Here is a 19,124-nt window from a genome sequence, read left to right on the forward strand (position 1 = left end):
GAGCTGCTGCTCTCCTCCCTGTTCCACAGCATCAGGTACGCATGCTCTACACGAAAGAGAGGTAAGGGGGGTGAGGAGGAGGGGGGTTGGACAGAGAGGGAGAGAGAGAGAGATGAGGGGGGTGAGGAGGAGGGGGGTTGGACAGAGAGGGAGAGAGAGAGATGAGGGGGGTGAGGAGGAGGGGGGTTGGACAGAGAGGGAGAGAGAGAGAGATGAGGGGGGTGAGGAGGAGGGGGGTTGGACAGAGAGGGAGAGAGAGAGAGATGAGGGGGGTGAGGAGGAGGGGGGTTGGACAGAGAGGGAGAGGAGAGATGAGGGGGGTGAGGAGGAGGGGGGTTGGACAGAGAGGGAGAGAGAGAGATGAGGGGGTGAGGAGGAGGGGGGTTGGACAGAGAGGGAGAGAGAGATGAGGGGGGTGAGGAAGAGGGGGGTTGGACAGGAGAGGGAGAGAGAGATGAGGGGGGTGAGGAGGAGGGGGGTTGGACAGAGAGGGAGAGAGAGATGAGGGGGGTGAGGAAGAGGGGGGTTGGACAGAGAGGGAGAGAGAGATGAGGGGGGGTGAGGAAGAGGGGGGTTGGACAGAGAGGGAGAGAGAGATGAGGGGGGTGAGGAAGAGGGGGGTTGGACAGAGAGGGAGAGAGAGATGAGGGGGGTGAGGAAGAGGGGGGTTGGGACAGAGAGGGAGAGAGAGAGAGGTGAGAGGGGTGAGGAGGAGGGGGTTGGACAGAGAGGGAGAGATGAGGGGGGTGAGGAGGAGGGGGGTTGGACAGAGAGGAGAGAGAGAGAGATGAGGGGGGTGAGGAAGAGGGGGGTTGGACAGAGAGGGAGAGAGAGAGAGATGAGGGGGGTGAGGAAGAGGGGGGTTGGACAGAGAGGGAGAGAGAGAGAGGTGAGGGGGGTGAGGAGGAGGGGGGTTGGACAGAGAGGGAGAGAGAGAGAGATGAGGGGGGTGAGGAAGAGGGGGGTTGGACAGAGAGGGAGAGAGAGATGAGGGGGGTGAGGAAGAGGGGGGTTGGACAGAGAGGGAGAGAGAGAGAGATGAGGGGGGTGAGGAGGAGGGAGGGAGGTTGGGGAGACCAAACAGACTCGGTTCCTCTGACAGGATGTGAAAGCCATGAAAAACATTCTGCAGTTATGACTCATGACCATTCAATCCTGGCAGACAGAGAGAGAGAGGGAGTGGGGGGGGTGATGGGGGAGAGAGGGGGAGGACAGAGAGAGAGCAGTGTTTGAGGCACCATCAGAGCAAGCTTGCTTCTGGGGACCAGAGATAAGTGTGTATGTGTGTCTGTTTGCTTTGCATGTGTAGGTCTGTGTGTGTGTGTGCGTATGTAATTAAAGCCGTGACAAGACTTTTTAGCCCTCAAAGCTGAGGTTGATTAACGAGGGTGAATCTAATTACTGAGACACGGAACAGACACTTTGATCAACAATAACCTGAGCACGGCTGAAATAACACACACACACAGACACACAGACACACACACACACAGACACACAGACACACACACACACACACACACACTGTAGTTCAGCTGAGGTTCCAGTGTTCCATGGTTCTAAAATGTCTACCTGGTTCCAATAGGTTCTACCTGGCCCCTAGCCTGCATCCTGATTGGATGCTCATGCTGTTCTTCGCTCACACACACCTGACGGTCACCGTGACACTAGGCCTGCTACTGGTCCCCAAGGTAATATCCTCCTCCTCCTCTCCTCCCCTGACCTGCAAGGTCATGAGTTCTCTGTAGAGGTCACGTGACTTCCCCCCCCCTCCCTAGTTCCTGTCGTCGGGGCGGCAGGTGAGGGAGGACACTGTGACGGAGACGTATGATGAGGAGCTGGACCTGGGCCGCTCTGGGTCCTGCCTGAACAACAGTATCACCTCTGCCTGGAGCGAGCACAGCCTGGACCCTGAGGAGATACGGGTCAGAACCACACACCTTCTCACACACACACACACCTGCTCACACACACACACACCTGCTCACACACCTGCTCACACACACACACCTGCTCACACACACACACACACCTGCTCACACACACACCTGCTCACACACACACACACACACCTGCTCACACACACACACACCTGCTCACACACCTGCTCACACACACACACCTGCTCACACACACACACACCGGCTCACACACACCTGCTCACACACACACACCTGCTCACACACACACACACCTGCTCACACACACACACCTGCTCACACACACACACACCTGCTCACACACACCTGCTCACACACCTGCTCACACACACACACACACACACCTGCTCACACACACACACACCTGCTCACACACACACACACACACACCTGCTCACACACACACACACCTGCTCACACACACACACACACACCTGCTCACACACACACACACACCTGCTCACACACACCCTAACCCTACAGCAAACACCTGGACCCAGTGTAATAGTATGTGTGTACCTGTGTGTGTGTACCTGTGTGTGTGTGTGTACCTGTGTGTGTGTGTGTGTACCTGTGTGTGTGTGTGTCAGGAGGAGCTGAGGAGGGTGTACAGCCAGCTGGAGGTGCACAAGCACAAGAAGATGCTGACCAACAACCCTCACCTGCAGAAGAAGCGCAGCTCCAAGCGTGGCCTGGGTCGCTCGCTCATGAGGCGCATCACCGAGCTGCCTGAGAGTGTGCACGTGCACCGGCAGGCCAGCCGGGAGGGCCGCGAGGGGAGGGAGGACGGAGACGGCGACCACGGTAGCAACCGTAGCACGCTGCGACGGAACCCGTTGGACGGCGCCGCCCGGTCTGGGAGGAGCCACCAGCGGGACAACTCCCTGAAGAACAAGGTGTTTGTTTCACTGGGAAACGGGGTTTCTGGCGTTCTGGCTGTTGGTGTTTGTTTTGCTGTTGTTCTTGGTGTTATTGTTTGTTTGTTGTTGTTTGTTCTTCAGGTCCTGGACCTGGCAAGATCCCTCAGCTACGACCACGTCTGCGCCCAGGGGGAGGAGCTGGGGGAGCAGGGGGAAGAGCCAGGGGAGCAGGGGGAGGAGTCAGGGCAGAAGGGGGAGGAGCCAGGGCAGCAGGGGGAGGGAGGAGAGACCCGAGACAAAAAGTCTGCCGTCGCCGGCAACAAGACGGTCGCCCCCGGTGACGGGTCTCTCCTGGGCTCTCTGATTGGCCGGAGGCAGCAGACCAGGAAGTCCCCGGAGCCTCCCAGGGTGGAGCAGGCGGGGTCGGCCGAGTCTGTCCCTCTGGTGTGTTCCGGAAAGTCGGTCAGTGCCCACAACCTGACGGCGGACGGCAAGAAGCCGGCACTGCTACGGACCTCCATCATGCAGAAGTCCCTCAGCGCCATCGCCAGCGCCAAGGAGAGGATGCCCGGCCTGGCCAATCGGACGGTGGGACGGGACGGGGGCGGGGCTCTCTCGGAGGTGGACGAAACCCCGGAGTGTTACCCCTCCAAGATGATCATCAGCCAATCGGTGGAGTGCAGCAAGACGGTGGGCATCATGCGCGGGGCGGTGAGCGGGAGCCAGCCCTCCGTCCTGGAGGAGGTCTGCCCCTGGGAGGTGGAGGACCCCCCCGCGCCCGCCGATGGTAGGGCCCAGAAGCATGTGTCCATCGCCCCGGGAGAGACCACTGCGGCCCACCGTAGGGGGAGCGGATGCAGCAGGGCCCAGCAGAAGCAGAGAGCCTCCGGACAGTCTCCCGCCAACCGCCGGCGATCGAAGGATAAGGGAGGAGAGAGGGATGAGGGGAGGAAACCTCGCTCTCCCCTCCCGCTCAAACCCGAAGTCTGTCCCTGGGACTTCGAGGAGCCCCTGAAGCTGGGCGGGGACTCTGGGTCCCTCTCCCCCGACAGGATCAGGCACAAGAAGAGCATCACGCCCACTGACGGCAAGCCCAAGGCTTTGCACTCGGACCACTCCAAGTCCACGGGCTCCCTCCTGCAGCCCCCCAGCCTCATGGTGGACATCTGCCCCTGGGACGAGGAGCCGCCCCCCTCGCCCTCACCCTCCAGCCCCACGCCCCACTCCCGACGCAAGCGCAAGGGCTCCTGCTCGTCCAAGGACCGGGGGGAGAAGGGGGAGAAGGGGGGGCGGGACAGGGAGGAGGAGAAGAACAGGTCCAAGAACAAAGAGAGGCGGAGTTCCGGCTCCTGCAAGCCCTCCGAGAGGAGGCGCGTCAGCCAGTCTTCTGAGGGAGGACCCGTCGCCACGACGACGTCCGGGCGGAGGCGGAGCTCCACGAGGGACCCGGAGGGGGGAGGGGGGGAGTTGAGGAGGGCGGAGGGGGGGAGGGGGTGAGGGGAGGAGGGCGGAGGGGGGAGGGGGTGAGGGGAGGAGGGCGGAGGGGGGAGGGGGGGAGAGCAGGAGGGCGGAGGTGTGTCCCTGGGAGAGCCAGCCACCTCCCTCCCCCAACGACACAGCGCCAGCCTTCACACGCACACTCCCCGCCACACACACCGCGACTAAGACACCGCTGGCAGCACACACACTCCCCTCGACACACGCTGCATCATCTAAGACCCCCCTGACAGCACACGCCACCAGCCCCTCCCCAGAGAAGAGGACAGACTCCGCCCACAACTCCAACAGCAGTCCAGTGGTCAGCACTGCCAAGATGGCCGACGTCTGTCCCTGGGACTATGACGACACAGACTCCGGGAAGAAGGCCTGAAGGGGTGCATTTGTTTTATGCTCCAGGACAACAGAGAGACTTGGTAAGGAGGAGACAGACAGAAGCCAGGAGGGCTTCTGAGAAAGTCACCCTGGGGTGTGTTTGTTTTAAACTCACAGACAGCACAAACCGCCCTGTGAGCCGGGTTATGGGGTAAAAGGCATCTGGAGAAGAGAGGGAGATGAAAAGAGAGAGAAGAAGAAAACAGGAAGTTGTTGCGATCCCTCTAATGCATTCCAAACACAGTATGTGTTGAATCATAAACTTGATGTTGTTACTCGTGTGAATATGCAACTTTGAAGTCACTTTATCGGTCGTGTAAAGGGATGTACAGTAGACACCCGCTCGCTCGCTAGTCGTACATTTAACATTCTACCTTTTCCTTTTTTTCTATTTCACCCACGAAACAAACTCACCCAAGCTACACGGTCTGAACCCGGAGAGGAAACATGACGACTCGTCCTGTCAGATCACCATGACGACTCGTCCAGTCAGATCACCATGACGACTCGTCCAGTCAGATCACCATGACGACTCGTCCAGTCAGATCACTATGAGCACTAAGAACTGTTATGAGCATGAACAGAGAGTCGAAGATGTTGATTAAACGTTTGGGATGGATGTGAGCATGTAAACTCATATCCATATAAGTGTATGATGGTTATAAGCTGGGGGTTATAAACTCTTATTTGTGGTTATGAGTATGTAATGTATACTGATCATAAGCACATACAGATGTGTATAAGCTTATTCAGATGGTTTACAGAATACTGATGGTTATAAGCCTTTATAGGTGGTTGTAATCATACATGCTTTTACAGAAATGCTGATGTTTATAAGCTTATTCGGATGGTTTACAGAATATCGATGGTCATAAGCATGTATACATCACACGCACATACGTATGGTTATAAGCCTTTATAGACACTTTATGAAGACATCATCTTAGCTGCATACAGAGGCTGTGGCCCAGTAGTGACAGTGCTCTATATACAGAATGAAACCATATCAAACATTCATACTGACTCTAGGATGAGCCCAAGCACAAGCTGCCATCAAATATCCATGAAGGAGGAGTGGAGAGGATGTACAGGAACACACATGCTCGTCTCTGCACAGGAATGTCTGAATAGAAGAAAAAAACGGTTTGAAAACATTTTGGTACAAGTAGAACATTGTGGAAATATTCCAAGCTAGAACCTAAATGTTTTAGATGGGTTTTTTGTGTGCGTGGTTTTTATTTTTTATAAGGTTCCGCTACAAAGATATCTAAATGTGTGTGGCACTTTTTCTCACGGCTCATCTCTTCTCTCCTCCTCTCCTCTCATTTTCTCTCTCCTCTCCTCTCCTCCTCTTCTCTCCTCCTCTTCTCTCCTCCTCCTCTCTCCTCTCCTTTTCTCTCTTCTCCTCTCTTGTGTTCATACTCTCTTCCTCGCTTGCTATAGTGTTGAACCTTCTTGCCGTTCACCACAAGATGTTTATTGGAAAAGAGTTCAATAACACCACACTGAACCGCATGTGTGTGTGTGTGTCCTTACTGGATGTGTGTGTGTGTGTGTGTTTTACTACGCATGCGTGTGCGTGTTTCTATCCCCTCTGAAAGCATGTGTAAATCCTGCTTGCTGCCACCAATGGTCTTTTCAATCGATATGTTCCCCCTGCCTCCCCCCTGCTCTCCCCCCTGCTCTCTCTCCTGCTCTCTCTCCTGCTCTCTCCCCTGCTCTCTCCCCTGGTCTCTCCCCCCTGCTCTCTCTCCTGCTCTCTCCCCTGCTCTCTCCCCTGGTCTCTCCCCCCTGCTCTCCCCCCTGCTCTCTCTCCTGCTCTCTCCCCTGGTCTCTCCCCTGGTCTCCCCCCTGCTCTCCCCCTCCCCACTGCATCACACTGGAACACTAAGCTTTTCTCCATATCGATTCCCCTCCAACAGGTTCGTCTCACCCTAACCCTTTTTACTAGTGGGTTCTCTTAAAGTTCCACAAGGTTGGAATTGACCTTTGACCTCTGTAGTGTACTGTGCACATGTTCAGTGTTACCATGACAACATTCTGTTGTTGCTCTAGCTGTTGCATGTACATACAGACCTATAACCCTGACCTGCAATAAGAAATGTTTATATTAAATCTAACGTTGCTGTCAGACTTTTGTTTTCATTGTGGATTTCAGTTCAGATTACTCTTCCTAATACTCTTTATCACATACACGGGGTCTGTTGAGATTCTTGAGAGTTGTTTAGAGTCTTGTGTCGAGATAAAACATGCAGGTCAACGAGTTTACATTAAAGTTTATCAATGATAAATACAAATAATAAGTTGTATAATGCCAGCAACTTTGTGTTCCGGTACTACCCACCCACAGTTATTAGTTGTGTAGTTATTACACACTTAATCGTTAAGTAGGCCTACCTGTCAATGAAAAGCATCTTCGTGTCACTAAGGCCAGATAAGGTGCCAAACACACGACGGCGTCGCTCCCTAGTGGACATGAAGAGGAATTACAACATCTACCAAAGGGACTCATCCCTCGCCATCTCTCCTGACGTCCTTTCATCCCCGTAACTGGCCTAATAATGTATGTCTTCATTTAGCGACGCTTTTACCCAAAACGACGTACAGTAGGCCTTACAGGGGGGATTTGAAACTGCAATGGCTTGATCTGAATGCTCTGGGCTAGCCCTGCAGTCAAACGATATACTACTGAGCTACACCCACAGCCATGAAAAGTGAGGAAAGAAAATAAATTGTGTTTGGAAAACATTTCTAGTCCTCAGTTTTCTTGATGAAAGTTTAGTTCGCTAGTCTTTTTAAAATATCCGTGATTATGTTTGACACACACTTAGGCCTACGTGGGAAACTTTACTAATTAGTTGTAACACTACATAAAACTCAAGGGTGTAGAAAGTTGACTTTTCTCCAACGTCAAACAGATTGACCCAATGGAGAAAAACACCGAGATACTAAAACACAAAGCAAAAGACAGACGGTTTACAGCCGCTCAGAGCGGAAGACACGGAGCTTCTGTCCAGTGACGGTTCTCAATGGAGCTTTTGTATTTGACCGGACTATTAACCCTGGAATCAGACTCGTTAAAGGCCTACATGTGAGATGACGAACCCGTGTTGATTGACATAAACACGATTTAACGTTTATTTGTATGACGTTTCTCTCTCTTTTGCGGTATTTTTATTTATTTATATTTTTTATATATATTTTTGGTAATAAGTTTTGCTTGCGCCGGTCATTGATTAGTGGGGTGACGTCACCTATGCAGCACCGGACAGGGCCGAGTCTCATGCAAGTCTCGCGCTGTCAGCATACGTGTCCCACGCACGAGGAGTTCACACACCAGCCGTTCTGACAGCGCACATCTGTTTGCAGCAGCACCAGTCTCTCTCATCATGGGCAACGTTCAAGTAAGTGCGAATTTAGGCTTATTTAAATAATTTAAATCGTGTTGATTCCCCGTTCGATAATATCTACGCGTGTAGATATGTTAGGATGCTAAAGCAGTTCCAGTAGCTTGGTGGATATATATAAAGTTTAAAGTTCGTAGGTCTGTTTACTGTACCACACCTATTTTCATGCAAAAAAAATAGGAAAAAAAACATGAATGTGCCTTTAACAAGATGGTCCTAACTGCGTCATCAGTGCTCTGCATTCGATACAGTAAAACTCATTACCAATAAAAACATGTGAATTGTGAATTTGAAACGACCTCTATAGATACTTATTTAAGTAATACGTATTTTAAATGATGGTCCAGACCTACTGTAAAACGGTTTGTGATACTTGACGTAGACTTGGAAGATAATAACACAATCAATAGTTGACTGGCTGAAAGGGTTTGGTCCAACATGCATCCTCGCGAGGGGGCAGAATCCCTACGGAATGTCTCAGCTGCGCGCGACACGCCGGGATCAATAGACCAGCTTTGTGTTACCGGATAGTGGGCGAGTGTAGAAGCCGAACCGGCGCCGGCCAGATTTCTGTCGGTACCGAACCGCCCCGTGACTCAGCTAACCGGGGACTGCGCCCAACCGCGGGGAGATCAACTGCAATCCCAAAGAATCCCAAAGTAACTCCGTTTCCAGGGAGACAACCACACTGACAACATCCTCTCCACGCCCCAATGTCTCTGGGAGTTGTACAGATCAATAACATTGGGTTGGTTTGGAGCCATGTCTGAGAGAGCGTCCACATTTTTTTACGATGACATTTTCTTCATTTAGCCGACTCGTTTATCAAAAGTGATGTGTAAATAGTGCATCTAGGTTATAGGATTACAGTAGGATTCTTGGTTATAGGATTCTACAGCATTTCGGAGGTGAGTCTGTGTTAACCACATCTCAGCTACTAGGGACTGTGCAACAATAATAGTTGTATCTCCTCTCTATCTCCGCTCCCTCCCAGCCAACCATCGTTCCGTTCGAGGACTTCGACGTGCTCGCGGACATCAAGTCCCTCCGGAAGGCGTGTAAGGGGCTCGGTGAGTGACACGGTCTCGTGCACCTCTCACGGAGTATCGGGAATCCCAGCTTCTCGCCTCTCTGCACAAACGCACCTTCATTATAGTTTTATATTTGATCTATTTAGCAGACTATTTTATCCAAAGCGGGGTAGAACTAGTGCACACAAAATTAGTCTTTAGCAGAAAGTCAAGGATCAGATTCTAATGGTTTTTCGATGGTCAGAGTCAAGGAACGGTCTGTATTTAACAGCCGTTCAGCGTTTAAAATAATCTAAAAGGGACAGCTTTGAGAGAGATTTATTATCAAGGAATAAATTATTTTTTCTTGATGTAATAAAATATGTTTTTCTCGAAACTCCTGTCTCAGGGACGGATGAGGAGGCCATTATTGAGATCCTGGCCAATCGGAGCGCAGCTCAGCGCGTGGAGATCAAGCAAGCGTACTTTGATAAGTATGACGATGTAGGTGTCTCTCAGATGTGGCTGTCTCCTATCTCCTTCAGTGTCTCCTATGTCCTTCAGCATCTCCTATGTCCTTCAGTGTCTTCTATGTCCTTCAGCATCTCCTATGTCCTTCAGCATCTCCTATGTCCTTCAGCATCTCCTATGTCCTTCAGTGTCTTCTATGTCCTTCAGCATCTCCTATGTCCTTCAGCATCTCCTATGTCCTTCAGCATCTCCTATGTCCTTCAGCATCTCCTATGTCCTTCAGTGTCTTCTATGTCCTTCAGCATCTCCTATGTCCTTCAGCATCTCCTATGTCCTTCAGCATCTCCTATGTCCTTCAGCATCTCCTATGTCCTTCAGTGTCTTCTATGTCCTTCAGCATCTCCTATGTCCTTCAGTGTCTCCTTTCTGCTGCAGTTCATACTAGTGAGAATGAATTAGAGCCATATCCAGGGAGATTCTCAGTTTTTACCTCACCCACCCTCACCCCTACTCCCACGCCACCCCCCCAATCCTCTCCACCATTCCCCCCCCCCTCCCCCCTGTGTTCTCCCAGGAGCTGGAGGAGGTACTGAAGAAGGAGCTGACCGGTAGTTTTGAGAAGGCGACGGTGGCCATGTTGGATCCTCCTCCTGTTTACTTCGCCAAGGAGCTCCGCAGGGCCGTGAAGGGGGCGGGCACTGATGAGGCCGTGCTGGTGGAGATCCTGTGCACCGCATCCAATCAGGTCAGAGCCTGAGGAGACCTCCCAGCCAATCACCTGTCTTAGTGTGAAACACACACAACCACACGTACACAACCACACATACACAACCACACGTACACAATCACACACACACAACCACACTTACACAATCACACACACACAACCACACATACACAACCACACATACACAACCACACATACACACAACCACACATACACACAACCACACCTACACACACACGTTTAAATAAAAACCTCCCAGATTGTGTGCATGTCTGAAGGTGGTCTTATCCGTCTCCCAACAGGACATCATGAACTACAAAGAAGCCTACGCCCAAGGTTAGTCCTCCTGTACCAGGACTCACCACACACCCTCCTGTACCAGGACTCACCACACACCCTCCTGTACCAGGACTCACCACACACCCTCCTGTACCAGGACTCACCACACACCCTCCTGTACCAGGACTCACCACACACCCTCCTGTACCAGGACTCACCACACACCCTCCTGTACCAGGACTCACCACACACCCTCCTGTACCAGGACTCACCACACACCCTCCTGTACCAGGACTCACCACACACCCTCCTGTACCAGGACTCACCACACACCCTCCTGTACCAGGACTCACCACACACCCTCCTGTACCAGGACTCACCACACACCCTCCTGTACCAGGACTCACCACACACCCTCCTGTACCAGGACTCACCACACACCCTCCTGTACCAGGACTCACCACACACCCTCCTGTACCAGGACTCACCACACACCCTCCTGTACCAGGACTCACCACACACCCTCCTGTACCAGGACTCACCACACACCCTCCTGTACCAGGACTCACCACACACCCTCCTGTACCAGGACTCACCACACACCCTCCTGTACCAGGACTCACCACACACCCTCCTGTACCAGGACTCACCACACACCCTCCTGTACCAGGACTCACCACACACCCTCCTGTACCAGGACTCACCACACACCCTCCTGTACCAGGACTCACCACACACCCTCCTGTACCAGGACTCACCACACACCCTCCTGTACCAGGACTCACCACACACCCTCCTGTACCAGGACTCACCACACACCCTCCTGTACCAGGACTCACCACACACCCTCCTGTACCAGGACTCACCACACACCCTCCTGTACCAGGACTCACCACACACCCTCCTGTACCAGGACTCACCACACACCCTCCTGTACCAGGACTCACCACACACCCTCCTGTACCAGGACTCACCACACACCCTCCTGTACCAGGACTCACCACACACCCTCCTGTACCAGGACTCACCACACACCCTCCTGTACCAGGACTCACCACACACCCTCCTGTACCAGGACTCACCACACACCCTCCTGTACCAGGACTCACCACACACCCTCCTGTACCAGGACTCACCACACACCCTCCTGTACCAGGACTCACCACACACCCTCCTGTACCAGGACTCACCACACACCCTCCTGTACCAGGACTCACCACACACCCTCCTGTACCAGGACTCACCACACACCCTCCTGTACCAGGACTCACCACACACCCTCCTGTACCAGGACTCACCACACACCCTCCTGTACCAGGACTCACCACACACCCTCCTGTACCAGGACTCACCACACACCCTCCTGTACCAGGACTCACCACACACCCTCCTGTACCAGGACTCACCACACACCCTCCTGTACCAGGACTCACCACACACCCTCCTGTACCAGGACTCACCACACACCCTCCTGTACCAGGACTCACCACACACCCTCCTGTACCAGGACTCACCACACACCCTCCTGTACCAGGACTCACCACACACCCTCCTGTACCAGGACTCACCACACACCCTCCTGTACCAGGACTCACCACACACCCTCCTGTACCAGGACTCACCACACACCCTCCTGTACCAGGACTCACCACACACCCTCCTGTACCAGGACTCACCACACACCCTCCTGTACCAGGACTCACCACACACCCTCCTGTACCAGGACTCACCACACACCCTCCTGTACCAGGACTCACCACACACCCTCCTGTACCAGGACTCACCACACACCCTCCTGTACCAGGACTCACCACACACCCTCCTGTACCAGGACTCACCACACACCCTCCTGTACCAGGACTCACCACACACCCTCCTGTACCAGGACTCACCACACACCCTCCTGTACCAGGACTCACCACACACCCTCCTGTACCAGGACTCACCACACACCCTCCTGTACCAGGACTCACCACACACCCTCCTGTACCAGGACTCACCACACACCCTCCTGTACCAGGACTCACCACACACCCTCCTGTACCAGGACTCACCACACACCCTCCTGTACCAGGACTCACCACACACCCTCCTGTACCAGGACTCACCACACACCCTCCTGTACCAGGACTCACCACACACCCTCCTGTACCAGGACTCACCACACACCCTCCTGTACCAGGACTCACCACACACCCTCCTGTACCAGGACTCACCACACACCCTCCTGTACCAGGACTCACCACACACCCTCCTGTAGGTTTCTGCCCTGTAGGAACTCACTGTGTGTGTGTGTTGTTGTTGTGTAGCGAGCGAGCGAGACCTGGAGGAGGACATTGAGGGTGACACCAGTGGGGATGTGAGGAACCTCCTCATGGCTCTACTGCAGGTGAACACAGCGTGTGTGTGTGTGTGTGTGTGTGTGTGTGTGTGTGTGTGTGTGTGTGTGTGTGTGTGTGTGTGTGTGTGTGTGTGTGTGTGTGTGTGTGTGTGTGTGTGTGTGTGTGTGTGTGTGTGTGTGTGTGTGTGCGTGCGTGCGTGTGTGTGTGTGTGTGTGTGTGTGTGTGTGTGTGTGTGTATGTGTGTGTGTGTGTGTGTGTGTGTGTGTGTGTGTATGTGTGTGTGTGTGTGTGTGTGTGTGTGATTCTTCACTCTACTCACAATCTCCTCCCCCTCCCTCTTTTGCTGTGGCAGAGGCAGTGCCCCACCCTGGTGCACTGCCTCTCTCACTGCCTCTCTCACTGCCTCTCTCCCACTGCCTCTCTCTCACTACCTCTCTCCCACTGCCTCTCTCCCACCCTGGTGCACTGCCTCTCTCCTGCCTTGGTGCACTGCCTCTCCCACTGCCTCTCTCACTGCCTCTCTCCCACTCTGCAGTGCAAAACAATCCCGCCCTCCTGACTCACATCCCAGGGGGATCATACAGATCTGTGATTGGCTTTCAGGAGTGGAACCTTCCAGGAAGTTCAGAATGTTCTAATCTCCCTCATCTTCTCTGCCTCCCTTCCCCTTCCTCCCCCCTCCCACACACCGCCTCTCCCTCCCCTCTGCCTTGTCCGTTTCCCCCCTCCCACACACCGCCTCTCCCTCCCCTCTGCCTTGTCCGTCTCCCCCCTCCCACACACCGCCTCTCCCTCCCCTCTGCCTTGTCCGTCTCCCCCCTCCCACACACCGCCTCTCCCTCCCCTCTGCCTTGTCCGTCTCCCCCCTCCCACACACCGCCTCTCCCTCCCCTCTGCCTTGTCCCGCCTCCCCTGTGTTCTGATAGGCCTGCCGGGATGAGACTTACGATGTGGACGAGGGATTGGCTGAGCAGGATGCGACAGCTCTGTTTGAGGTGGGCTCTTCCTGTTTCCTCCTCTATAGGAAGGGGGGGGGGGAGGGGGAGGGAGGGAGTTCTACAAACCAACATTCAGGGGGGATTTGAACCTGCCATCTCTTGATCTGCTGTCTTATGCTCTACCTGAAGCATGTGGTATTTTACTTGTGTATGTGTGTGTTATCTCTATCTGTGTGTGTGATCTCTATCTGTGTGTGTGATCTATATCTGTGTGCGTGTGTGTGTGTGTGTGTGTGTGCCAGGCAGGGGAGGGTCGTTTCGGGACAGATGAGTCCACGTTCAGCTACATCCTGGCCCACAGGAACTACCTGCAGCTGCAAGCCACCTTCAAGATCTACGAGTCGGTAGGAACACAAAACTAACAAACTAAACCTGAGGAAATGAAATAGATCTATGAGTTGCTACAAAACCGTCACTCAGTACAGCTGAACGTGTTCTGTGTTGTTGTTTATGTTGTTGTTTACCTCAGCTGATCGTGTTCTGTGTTGTTGTTTATGTTGTTGTTTACCTAAGCTGGCGGGGACGGACATCCTGGATGCGGTGGACAACGAGGCCACAGGGACTCTGAAGGACTGCTACATCACCCTGGGTGGGGGCACGGCCGACTCATCAATAAACCTGTTCATAATAATAATATAGCTTCTCCTGTCACATCAAACATCATCAGGAGCTCACACTGCTGTGCCTCATGAATCTGTCACCTGAGAGGCACCAAGATAAATCTTAAGTGGTGAATGTATTTGTTGACATCTGTGATGTTTGTCTGGTGTGCGTTTGTGTGTGTGTAGTGAGGTGTGCCAAAAGCCCTCAGCTGTACTTTGCTCGACGCCTCAACGCCGCCATGAAGGGGGCGGGGACTGACGAGGACACACTGATACGCATCATCGTGGGCCGCTCTGAGGTAGGCCGGGATGCCTGTAGTGTTGGGGTGGAGGATAGTTCTGGAGTGCCAGGGTGGAGGACAGTTCTGGAGTGTCGGGGTGGAGGACAGTTCTGGAGTGTCGGGTGGAGGATAGTTCTGGAGTGCCAGGGTGGAGGACAGTTCTGGAGTGTCGGGGTGGAGGACAGTTCTGGAGTGTCGGGGTGGAGGACAGTTCTGGAGTGTCGGGGTGGAGGACAGTTCTGGAGTGTCGGGGTGGAGGACAGTTCTGGAGTGTCGGGGTGGAGGACAGTTCTGGAGTGTCGGGGTGGAGGACAGTTCTGGAGTGTCGGGGTGGAGGACAGTTCTGGAGTGTCGGGGTGGAGGACAGTTCTGGAGTGTCGGGGTGGAGGACAGTTCTGGAGTGTCGGGGTGGAGGACAGTTCTGGAGTGTCGGGGTGGAGGACAGTTCTGGAGTGTCGGGGTGGAGGACAGTTCTGGAGTGTCAGGGTGGAGGACAGTTCTGGAGTGTCAGGGTGGAGGACAGTTCTGGAGTGTCGGGGTGGAGGACAGTTCTGGAGTGTCGGGGTGGAGGACAGTTCTGGAGTGTCGGGGTGGAGGACAGTTCTGGAGTGTCGGGGTGGAGGACAGTTCTGGAGTGTCGGGGTGGAGGACAGTTCTGGAGTGTCGGGGTGGAGGACAGTTCTGGAGTGTCGGGGTGGAGGACAGTTCTGGAGTGTCGGGGTGGAGGACAGTTCTGGAGTGTCGGGGTGGAGGACAGTTCTGGAGTGTCGGGGTGGAGGACAGTTCTGGAGTGTCGGGGTGGAGGACAGTTCTGGAGTGTCGGGGTGGAGGACAGTTCTGGAGTGTCGGGGTGGAGGACAGTTCTGGAGTGTCGGGGTGGAGGACAGTTCTGGAGTGTCAGGGTGGAGGACAGTTCTGGAGTGTCAGGGTGGAGGACAGTTCTGGAGTGTCGGGGTGGAGGACAGTTCTGGAGTGTCGGGGTGGAGGACAGTTCTGGAGTGTCGGGGTGGAGGACAGTTCTGGAGTGTCGGGGTGGAGGACAGTTCTGGAGTGTCGGGGTGGAGGACAGTTCTGGAGTGTCGGGGTGGAGGACAGTTCTGGAGTGTCGGGGTGGAGGACAGTTCTGGAGTGTCAGGGTGGAGGACAGTTCTGGAGTGTCGGGGTGGAGGACAGTTCTACAGCTGTGTTGTGTGTCTGCAGGTGGACCTGGAGACGGTAAAGGACATGTACCTGGAGAAGTACGACGTCCCTCTGAAGGACGCGCTCTGCTCAGAGTGTGGAGGAGACTTCAAACGCCTCCTCCTGGAGATCCTGCACTAAACCCTTCATCCTGTCATCCCTCCATCTCCCCCTCTCTTCCTCCTCTCCTTCATCCTGTCATCCCTCCATCTCTCCCCCTCTCTTCCTCCTCCTCTCTGCAGTTCTCCTCCTTCCTCCTCCTCATCTAACATGCTAAGTGTCTCCTGCAGCCTAGCTTCTCCAGGGTGTGATCCTCAGAGATCTGACCTGAGGCCTGTTCGTCTGCCCAGGCCTCAATCAGCCATGTTCCAAGTTAAACCCAAAGAAACACTAGTTTGCTGCTTCCTAAATAACTGTATTCACTGTATGTAATGAAACAAATACTCGTTATTTTCACAATCTCTTCTATCTTTATTTGTCTGTTTATTTATTTATTTATTAGTATCTTAATTTGAATTCTGGTCCTTTCCTTCTTCTCCATCTTCCTCCAGTCTGGCCCAGCTGTAGACAGGTGGCTTGATCACCGGATGGGATGATCAGGAACTGATCACCCTCAGTGTCACTCGGATGCTTCTAGAAGTTCTCATGCAAACCTTCCGTTACGCTGCGATCGCGCCACTCGCTCACTCAAGTGCCCACGAATCACACGTGACATGATACATCACATGACACGTCACATGACAGTCCACTGTAGAACCAGCGTCATCCCTGGTCTGGGATTTTTAACCGTTCAGATGTTGACCCCAGTGTCATCTTTTTAAACCACAGCATCCAGACTGCCTGCGGTCTCCCTGACTGTGTCCTAGAACCACACACTGGTCACTGTGAGGAGGTGCTCTAGCGACACTGAGGACTGTTAGGGAACATCGTGATGTCATTCCACAGCACTTGAACACTTCATGTTCTGCTACAGCCTTTAATATAACTGCCTTATGATGGTCCATGCCGCAGCTTCAGATACGGTCACCTGCTCTGTGGCTGCTTGGTTCTTTAATGTACCTGTCTCAGAGATTACCTGTCTTGAATTACTAACCTCTTTACTCTACCCTACTCTACCCTACTCTACTCTACCCTACCCTAACCTACCCTACCCTACCCTACCCTACCCTACTCTACCCTACCCTACCCTACCCTACTCTACAGTACCCTACCCTACCCTACCCTACCCTACTCTACCCTACCCTACCCTACTCTACAGTACCCTACCCTACTCTACCCTACCCTACCCTACTCTACCCTACCCTACCCTACCCTACCCTACTCTACAGTACCCTACCCTACTCTACCCTACTCTACCCTACCCTACTCTACTCTACCCTACCCTACCCTACCCTACCCTAACCTACCCTACCCTACTCTACCCTACCCTACCCTACCCTACTCTACAGTACCCTACTCTACTCTACCCTACCCTACCCTAACCTACCCTACCCTACCCTACTCTACAGTACCCTACCCTACCCTACTCTACCCTACCCTACTCTACAGTACCCTACCCTACTCTACAGTACCCTACCCTACCCTACTCTACAGTACCCTACCCTACTCTACTCTACAGTACCCTACCCTACTCGACCCTACAGTACCCTACTCTACTGTACTCTACCCTACTCTACTATAAGAGAAGAGCATTGTAATCTGGATCTGTGTGGAGGGTAGTGGGTGTGATTATAACACGATAAAATGATCAGGTGGTTGTTGACACCAGTCAACTAATAAAGTATTAATAAAGTGTCAACTAATAAAGTATTAATAAAGTAGTAATAAAGTAGTAATAAAATAGTAATAAAGAATGCCAGATCGTGTAGTTTAATCTGTCGTTGTGTGTGAGGGGGTGGGGGGCTTGGAGTTCCGATAAGAATGAGTGAAACAGAAAGGTGCAGTGTGCAGGATCAGCCTCCAGGTGGCGCTCTCTGCACAGACGAGTGAGGAAGAGACGGGGAAGAGAGTGAGGAAGGCAGAGATTGTTATGGACCTGTTACGGAAAGCTCTAGAAAGACGATCCCTGTGAGCCTAACCCTCTCTCCGTCAAACCCGGTTAAACGTACCCCACATCCAGAAGCATGGAAGGGCTTGGATCTCTTGCCAAGTCTGCAGACAGCTGAAGAAGTCACGACCAGGGTGGCAGCTTGATTGATGGTTTGAGGGTTTAGATCGATTAGAGATGCTGATCTGTGGCCACCTGTGAAACCCTATGTGACCCTGCTTGTAAAAAGAGAACCAATTTATAATCTGATTTAGATTGGATTCAATGGTCTGTGCTTCTCTTGTCTAGCCTGAGTACATTTACATTTAGTCATTTATCAGACGCTCTTATCCAGAGCGACTTACAGTAAGTACAGGGACATTCCCCCCCGAGGCAAGTAGGGTGAAGTGCCTTGCCCAAGGACACAACATCATTTGGTTGGCATAGCCAGGAATTGAACTAGCAACCTTCTGATTACTAGCCCGATTCCCTAACCGCTCAGCCATCTGACTCCCAGTGGAGACGGTGAGGCGCAGAAAGAAGTGTTGGAGCCGGACTCCGTCTTAACTGTTCCTCTGTTATCTCCACCATCTGTGTACTGGAACAGGGATGTAAAAGACAGGAGTCTGGATGTATGTGTGTGTGTGTTTGATCTGTGATGAGAACCATCTGTCTGTCTCACACACACCTGGGTTAGATTCGGTCCATAAGGAGATCTCTCCTCTCTCTGCTCTCTGGTCTCTCTATGGTCTCTCTTTTTTTACTTTGAGAGAGGAGAGACAGGAAAGCAGGGAGAGAGAGAGAAAGAGGGAGGGAGGGAGGGAGGGAGAGAGAAATAGAGGGAGGGAGTGAGGGAGAGGGGGGGGAGAGAGAGGGGGTGGAGAGAGAAAGAGAGAGAGGAGGACATTCAGGAAATGTCTTGGGCCGGAATCAAACCAACTTCTACCCCCCTCTCTGTCCCCTCCCCTCCCTCCCCCATCTCTGGGTGGTTCTGACAAGTATCATTAAACGAAGAACGCAGAACCCCGCCTCACAGACCCAGGGACCCCCTCCTCAGACCCAGGGACCCCCTCCTCAGACCCAGGGACCCCCTCCTCAGACCCAGGGACCCCCTCCTCAGACCCAGGGAC

The 19,124-nt window shown here is 53.3% G+C and overlaps 2 protein-coding genes across 3 annotated transcripts in view; both read left to right on the top strand.

The window, feature by feature from the left end:
- LOC134036606 (metabotropic glycine receptor-like) overlaps positions 1-6,370 on the top strand; it is a 15,725-nt gene extending 9,355 nt beyond the window's left edge. Inside the window, exons 4-8 of the mRNA XM_062481604.1 lie at positions 4-35; positions 1,586-1,691; positions 1,779-1,925; positions 2,531-2,836; positions 2,942-6,370. Coding sequence (XP_062337588.1) covers positions 4-35; positions 1,586-1,691; positions 1,779-1,925; positions 2,531-2,836; positions 2,942-4,297 — 1,947 coding nt within the window. The 3' untranslated portion in view covers positions 4,298-6,370. The remainder of the gene's footprint in view (positions 1-3; positions 36-1,585; positions 1,692-1,778; positions 1,926-2,530; positions 2,837-2,941) is intronic.
- A 1,572-nt stretch (positions 6,371-7,942) lies between these two features.
- LOC134036433 (annexin A13-like) lies at positions 7,943-16,436 on the top strand. Of its 2 annotated transcripts, none has more exons than XM_062481388.1 (11): positions 7,943-8,076; positions 9,074-9,149; positions 9,499-9,593; positions 10,135-10,305; positions 10,590-10,623; positions 12,876-12,955; positions 13,835-13,903; positions 14,149-14,250; positions 14,420-14,495; positions 14,695-14,807; positions 15,990-16,436. In XM_062481388.1, exons 1-11 carry the CDS (start codon positions 8,062-8,064, stop codon positions 16,107-16,109), a joined length of 951 nt encoding a protein of 316 aa, XP_062337372.1. In that variant the 5' UTR covers positions 7,943-8,061; the 3' UTR covers positions 16,110-16,436. The 2 variants fall into 2 exon arrangements, with proteins under 2 accessions (XP_062337372.1, XP_062337373.1); XM_062481389.1 differs by having other exon boundaries at positions 10,138-10,305.
- The last annotated feature ends 2,688 nt before the right edge of the window (positions 16,437-19,124 follow it).

The sequence above is a fragment of the Osmerus eperlanus genome, chromosome 16 (assembly GCF_963692335.1).
Source record: "Osmerus eperlanus chromosome 16, fOsmEpe2.1, whole genome shotgun sequence".
NCBI lineage: Eukaryota > Metazoa > Chordata > Actinopteri > Osmeriformes > Osmeridae > Osmerus > Osmerus eperlanus.